Source organism: Salvelinus alpinus, chromosome 6 (genome assembly GCF_045679555.1).
Source record: "Salvelinus alpinus chromosome 6, SLU_Salpinus.1, whole genome shotgun sequence".
NCBI lineage: Eukaryota > Metazoa > Chordata > Actinopteri > Salmoniformes > Salmonidae > Salvelinus > Salvelinus alpinus.
Genome location: NC_092091.1, coordinates 5740370 through 5748672, shown reverse-complemented (window position 1 = coordinate 5748672; position 8303 = coordinate 5740370). Strand labels below are relative to the sequence as shown.

Below are 8303 nucleotides of genomic sequence, written 5' to 3'. Positions count from 1 at the left end.
TGGTCTGTCTCTCCACACGCCATGACAGACACATTATCTACACACAATCACGCTGCACCTTGGTCTGTCTCTCCACACGCCATGACAGACACATTATCTACACACAATCACACTGCACCTTGGTCTGTCTCTCCACACGCCGTGACAGACACATTATCTACACACAATCACGCTGCACCTTGGTCTGTCTCTCCACACGCCATGACAGACACATTATCTACACACAATCACGCTGCACCTTGGTCTGTCTCTCCACACGCCGTGACAGACACATTATCTACACACAATCACACTGCACCTTGGTCTGTCTCTCCACACGCCATGACAGACACATTATCTACACACAATCACGCTGCACCTTGGTCTGTCTCTCCACACGCCGTGACAGACACATTATCTACACACAATCACGCTGCACCTTGGTCTGTCTCTCCACACGCCCGTGACAGACACATTATCTACACACAATCACACTGCTCCTTGGTCCGTCTCTCCACACGCCGTGACAGACACATTATCTACACACAATCACACTGCACCTTGGTCTGTCTCTCCACACGCCGTGACAGACACATTATCTACACACAATCACGCTGCACCTTGGTCTGTCTCTCCACACGCCGTGACAGACACATTATCTACACACAATCACGCTGCACCTTGGTCTGTCTCTCCACACGCCGTGACAGACACATTATTTACACACAATCACGCTGCACCTTGGTCTGTCTCTCCACACGCCATGACAGACACATTATCTACACACAATCACGCTGCACCTTGGTCTGTCTCTCCACACGCCGTGACAGACACATTATCTACACACAATCACACTGCACCTTGGTCTGTCTCTCCACACGCCATGACAGACACATTATCTACACACAATCACGCTGCACCTTGGTCTGTCTCTCCACACGCCGTGACAGACACATTATCTACACACAATCACGCTGCACCTTGGTCTGTCTCTCCACACGCCCGTGACAGACACATTATCTACACACAATCACACTGCTCCTTGGTCCGTCTCTCCACACGCCGTGACAGACACATTATCTACACACAATCACGCTGCACCTTGGTCTGTCTCTCCACACGCCGTGACAGACACATTATCTACACACAATCACGCTGCACCTTGGTCTGTCTCTCCACACGCCGTGACAGACACATTATCTACACACAATCACGCTGCACCTTGGTCTGTCTCTCCACACGCCCGTGACAGACACATTATCTACACACAATCACACTGCTCCTTGGTCCGTCTCTCCACACGCCGTGACAGACACATTATCTACACACAATCACACTGCACCTTGGTCTGTCTCTCCACACGCCATGACAGACACATTATCTACACACAATCACACTGCTCCTTGGTCCGTCTCTCCACACGCCGTGACAGACACATTATCTACACACAATCACGCTGCACCTTGGTCTGTCTCTCCACACGCCGTGACAGACACATTATCTACACACAATCACGCTGCACCTTGGTCTGTCTCTCCACACGCCGTGACAGACACATTATCTACACACAATCACACTGCACCTTGGTCTGTCTCTCCACACGCCGTGACAGACACATTATCTACACACAATCACACTGCACCTTGGTCTGTCTCTCCACACGCCGTGACAGACACATTATCTACACACAATCACACTGCACCTTGGTCTGTCTCTCCACACGCCGTGACAGACACATTATCTACACACAATCACACTGCACCTTGGTCTGTCTCTCCACACGCCCGTGACAGACACATTATCTACACACAATCACACTGCTCCTTGGTCTGTCTCTCCACACGCCGTGACAGACACGTTATCTACACACAATCACGCTGCACCTTGGTCCATCTCTCCACACGCCGTGACAGACACATTATCTACACACAATCACGCTGCACCTTGGTCTGTCTCTCCACACGCCGTGACAGACACATTATCTACACACAATCACGCTGCACCTTGGTCTGTCTCTCCACACGCCGTGACAGACACATTATCTACACACAATCACGCTGCACCTTGGTCTGTCTCTCCACACGCCCGTGACAGACACATTATCTACACACAATCACACTGCTCCTTGGTCCGTCTCTCCACACGCCGTGACAGACACATTATCTACACACAATCACACTGCACCTTGGTCTGTCTCTCCACACGCCATGACAGACACATTATCTACACACAATCACGCTGCACCTTGGTCTGTCTCTCCACACGCCCGTGACAGACACATTATCTACACACAATCACACTGCTCCTTGGTCCGTCTCTCCACACGCCGTGACAGACACATTATCTACACACAATCACACTGCACCTTGGTCTGTCTCTCCACACGCCGTGACAGACACATTATCTACACACAATCACGCTGCACCTTGGTCTGTCTCTCCACACGCCATGACAGACACATTATCTACACACAATCACACTGCTCCTTGGTCCGTCTCTCCACACGCCGTGACAGACACATTATCTACACACAATCACGCTGCACCTTGGTCTGTCTCTCCACACGCCGTGACAGACACATTATCTACACACAATCACGCTGCACCTTGGTCTGTCTCTCCACACGCCGTGACAGACACATTATCTACACACAATCACACTGCACCTTGGTCTGTCTCTCCACACGCCGTGACAGACACATTATCTACACACAATCACACTGCACCTTGGTCTGTCTCTCCACACGCCGTGACAGACACATTATCTACACACAATCACACTGCACCTTGGTCTGTCTCTCCACACGCCGTGACAGACACATTATCTACACACAATCACACTGCACCTTGGTCTGTCTCTCCACACGCCCGTGACAGACACATTATCTACACACAATCACACTGCTCCTTGGTCTGTCTCTCCACACGCCGTGACAGACACGTTATCTACACACAATCACGCTGCACCTTGGTCCATCTCTCCACACGCCGTGACAGACACATTATCTACACACAATCACACTGCACCTTGGTCTGTCTCTCCACACGCCGTGACAGACACATTATCTACACACAATCACACTGCACCTTGGTCTGTCTCTCCACACGCCATGACAGACACATTATCTACACACAATCACGCTGCACCTTGGTTTGTCTCTCCACACGCCGTGACAGACACATTATCTACACACAATCACGCTGCACCTTGGTCTGTCTCTCCACACGCCCGTGACAGACACATTATCTACACACAATCACACTGCTCCTTGGTCCGTCTCTCCACACGCCGTGACAGACACATTATCTACACACAATCACGCTGCACCTTGGTCTGTCTCTCCACACGCCGTGACAGACACATTATCTACACACAATCACGCTGCACCTTGGTCTGTCTCTCCACACGCCATGACAGACACATTATCTACACACAATCACGCTGCACCTTGGTCTGTCTCTCCACACGCCGTGACAGACACATTATCTACACACAATCACGCTGCACCTTGGTCTGTCTCTCCACACGCCATGACAGACACATTATCTACACACAATCACGCTGCACCTTGGTCTGTCTCTCCACACGCCGTGACAGACACATTATCTACACACAATCACACTGCACCTTGGTCTGTCTCTCCACACGCCATGACAGACACATTATCTACACACAATCACGCTGCACCTTGGTCTGTCTCTCCACACGCCGTGACAGACACATTATCTACACACAATCACGCTGCACCTTGGTCTGTCTCTCCACACGCCCGTGACAGACACATTATCTACACACAATCACGCTGCACCTTGGTCTGTCTCTCCACACGCCGTGACAGACACATTATCTACACACAATCACGCTGCACCTTGGTCTGTCTCTCCACACGCCGTGACAGACACATTATCTACACACAATCACACTGCACCTTGGTCTGTCTCTCCACACGCCGTGACAGACACATTATCTACACACAATCACACTGCACCTTGGTCTGTCTCTCCACACGCCGTGACAGACACATTATCTACACACAATCACACTGCACCTTGGTCTGTCTCTCCACACGCCGTGACAGACACATTATCTACACACAATCACACTGCACCTTGGTCTGTCTCTCCACACGCCCGTGACAGACACATTATCTACACACAATCACACTGCTCCTTGGTCTGTCTCTCCACACGCCGTGACAGACACGTTATCTACACACAATCACGCTGCACCTTGGTCCATCTCTCCACACGCCGTGACAGACACATTATCTACACACAATCACACTGCACCTTGGTCTGTCTCTCCACACGCCGTGACAGACACATTATCTACACACAATCACACTGCTCCTTGGTCTGTCTCTACACACTTGTTTATGGCGCTTTTCACTGACAGTCGCAACTCATTCAACTACACCTACTGCCATGCCCACTACCCAAATCGCAGGCTTCCCAAACACACTGGGGGGATTTGAAACAATCCACAGCATTTCTTTTAATGAAGTGAATGTTCCTCTGTGGCTAAGATGCTCCCTGGTGAAGTATTTTTATAATGTTATTTAGACAGGAGTAATTCTATAATGTTGGTGAAACATCACGTTACTTTAGGCCAATCCAGCATCCTAACTGTGCACTGTGAACGTGCTAACTTTCCTTTCCATTTCACAAGAAGCTGAAACCAGAGATCTGTAAATAATGATGAGATGCTCATGTCTCCGCCCTAACAATGGGGGTCTGAGACTCTACACCGGTTATAAAGAGGATTCATGTGCTTCATTTGAAGGAGTTATTTGGCCACTTTAGTACAGACCTTATTAAAACATATAGGACTATGGGCTAGGCTACATGAGGTGTGATACTAACCTTATTAAAACATATAGGACTATGGGCTAGGCTACATGAGGTGTGATACTAACCTTATTAAAACATATAGGACTATGGACTAGGCTACATGAGGTGTGATACTAACCTTATTAAAACATATAGGACTATGGACTAGGCTACATGAGGTGTGATACTAACCTTATTAAAACATATAGGACTATGGGCTAGGCTACATGAGGTGTGATACTAACCTTATTAAAACATATAGGACTATGGGCTAGGCTACATGAGGTGTGATACTAACCTTATTAAAACATATAGGACTATGGGCTAGGCTACATGAGGTGTGATACTAACCTTATTAAAACATATAGGACTATGGGCTAGGCTACATGAGGTGTGATACTAACCTTATTAAAACATATAGGACTATGGGCTAGGCTACATGAGGTGTGATACTAACCTTATTAAAACATATAGGACTATGGGTTAGGGTACATGAGGTGTGATACTAACCTTATTAAAACATATAGGACTAGGCTACATGAGGTGTGATACTAACCTTATTAAAACATATAGGGCTATGGGCTAGGCTACATGAGGTGTGATACTAACCTTATTAAAACATATAGGACTATGGGCTAGGCTACATGAGGTGTGATACTAACCTTATTAAAACATATAGGACTATGGGCTATGCTACATGAGGTGTGATACTAACCTTATTAAAACATATAGGACTAGGCTACATGAGGTGTGATACTAACCTTATTAAAACATATAGGACTATGGGCTAGGCTACATGAGGTGTGATACTAACCTTATTAAAACATATAGGACTATGGGCTAGGCTACATGAGGTGTGATACTAACCTTATTAAAACATATAGGACTATGGGCTAGGCTACATGAGGTGTGATACTAACCTTATTAAAACATATAGGACTATGGGCTAGGCTACATGAGGTGTGCAACTCTGATTGGCCATTAATTTGTTAATTAACTCAGGAACCACACCTATGTGGAAACACCTACTTTCAATATCCTTTGTATCCCTCATTTACTCGTATTTCCTTTAATTTAGTCAGTTACCTGTCTGCATTTGTCATCTGTTACCTTTTTCTTGTTCAAATCATGTGTTTTATTGAAAATGTTCCATTCCCATTGTTATAAACAGGGACAATCGTGACTTTGACTCCACACAACATAACATCCACAGATGTTTGAAATATGTCTCTCAACATTGATCACTTTTCTACAGTGTTTCAAAGATATATCTTGTGTTTCAGATGTTTTATATACCTCTGTTTCTGGTGATAAATTGTTACTTTTTATAAACTTTTTATACTGTATTAAAAAAGAGAATTTTGATCTTGAAATTGATTGTGTATTTATTCTTCACCCTAAACCGATGAATATTTAATCTGGTCCCTTAAACTGATGAATAGTTAATCTAGACCCTTAAACTGATGAATAGCTAGCCTTAAACTGCTCCCTTAAACAGAAGAATAGTTAGCCTGGTCCCTTAAACTGATGAATAGTTAGCCTGGTCCCTTAAACTGATGAATAGTTAGCCTGGTCCCTTAAACTGATGAATAGTTAATCTAGACCCTTAAACTGATGAATAGCTAGCCTTAAACTGCTCCCTTAAACAGAAGAATAGTTAGCCTGGTCCCTTAAACTGATGAATAGTTAGCCTGGTCCCTTAAACTGATGAATAGTTAATCTGGTCCCTTAAACTGATGAATAGTTAGCCTGGTCCCTTAAACTGATGAATAGTTAGCCTGGTCCCTTAAACTGATGAATAGTTAATCTGGTCCCTTAAACTGATGAATAGTTAATCTGGTCCCTTAAACTGATGAATAGTTAGCCTGGTCCCTTAAACCTTACAACTGATGAATAGTTAGCCTGGTCCCTTAAACTGATGAATAGTTAGCCTGGTCCCTTAAACTGATGAATAGTTAATCTGGTCCCTTAAACTGATGAATAGTTAATCTGGTCCCTTAAACTGATGAATAGTTAGCCTGGTCCCTTAAACAGAAGAATAGTTAGCCTGGTACTTACAACTGATGAATAGTTAGCCTGGTCCCTTAAACTGATGAATAGTTAGCCTGGTACCTTAAACTGATGAATAGTTAGCCTGGTACCTTAAACTGATGAATAGTTAGCCTGGTACCTTAAACTGATGAATAGTTAGCCTGGTATCTTAAACTGATGAATAGTTAGCCTGGTACCTTAAACTGATGAATAGTTAGCCTGGTATCTTACACTGATGAATAGTTAGCCTGGTACCTTAAACTGATGAATAGTTAGCCTGTGTTGTCTTGCCAACTCCTATGGTATTTTGCAATACAGCACAAAGAGATCTGGGACCAGGCTAATGAACAGTCTGTATTCAAATCTAAGTAAATGTTGTGATGGCTTCCGGTCTACGCAGCTCGTTGACTGTAACATTAGCTAAACGTTTCAGCACCTCTCCCCATTTCTCCTGGTCCTCCTCTCTCTCCTGGAGCTTGGCCTGGTGGGCAGAGTAGGCTATGCCCAGGATGAGGCTCTCAAAGCGGGGTGCAGCCAGAGGGATAGCCCCTCTCTGGTCCTCCAGGTCCTTCACCATCTGCTCCATGGAAGAGAGGGTCTTGGGGATGTTGTGGTTGATGCGAGCCAGGAAGGCCCGTCCCTGCCTCATAGATGCCATCTCCAGGTCCAGCAAGATGATGTTGTTGTCTTTGTCGATCTCTACTCCACCCAACAAGAACTATATGGAGAGGAAAGAAACTAACGATCAGTGAAATGTGGGTAGATAATAACATATGTATAAGAAAGAAGTTTAGGAGTGAGCTGATATGGGTGAGCGGAGGAAAAACAAAGAGTTTGACAACATGCCCATTAAAGTGTAGCCTGGTCCCAGACCTGTTTGTGTTTTCTTGTTGACTTTGATGGTCGTTGTCAGTAAGACATCCCAAACTGATCTGGGACAAGGCTAATAGAAGTGTAACCTCAAACATCAGGTTCGCATCACTGAGGGATTGGCCCTGGGTAGGAAGATCGCCATGTACGGCACCATCACTGAGGGATTGGCCCAGGGTAAGAAGATCGCCATGTACGGCACCATCACTGAGGGATTGGCCCTGGGTAGGAAGATCGCCATGTACGGCACCATCACTGAGGGATTGGCCCTGGGTAGGAAGATCGCCATGTACGGCACCATCACTGAGGGATTGGCCCTGGGTAGGAAGATCGCCATGTACGGCACCATCACTGAGGGATTGGCCCTGGGTAAGAAGATCGCCATGTACGGCACCATCACTGAGGGATTGGCCCTGGGTAGGAAGATCGCCATGTACGGCACCAGACACGTCTGAGAGAGAAAAATGTTGTTCCTTTTAAATGATTCATTATGAGAAAAACAATATTGTTCCACTCAGGACCATTGCATATGAACATTTACATATTGATAAAGATTGTCAAACTGAACTTCCACTCAGAACCTGTTGTGGTATT

At 46.1% G+C, this 8303-nt stretch overlaps 1 protein-coding gene and 1 long non-coding RNA gene across 2 annotated transcripts in view; one reads left to right on the top strand and one right to left on the bottom strand.

The window, feature by feature from the left end:
- Nucleotides 1-4291: 4291 nt before the first annotated feature.
- LOC139577479 (uncharacterized) lies at nucleotides 4292-6173 on the top strand. Its single transcript, XR_011675304.1, has 2 exons — nucleotides 4292-5556; nucleotides 5769-6173. It is a non-coding gene; the product is annotated as an uncharacterized lncRNA (long non-coding RNA).
- A 921-nt stretch (nucleotides 6174-7094) lies between these two features.
- The window catches only part of LOC139577454 (tripartite motif-containing protein 16-like), a 154835-nt gene continuing 153626 nt past the window's right edge, over nucleotides 7095-8303 (bottom strand). The window contains exon 3 of the mRNA XM_071404460.1: nucleotides 7095-7557. Coding sequence (XP_071260561.1) covers nucleotides 7204-7557 — 354 coding nt within the window. The 3' untranslated portion in view covers nucleotides 7095-7203. The remainder of the gene's footprint in view (nucleotides 7558-8303) is intronic.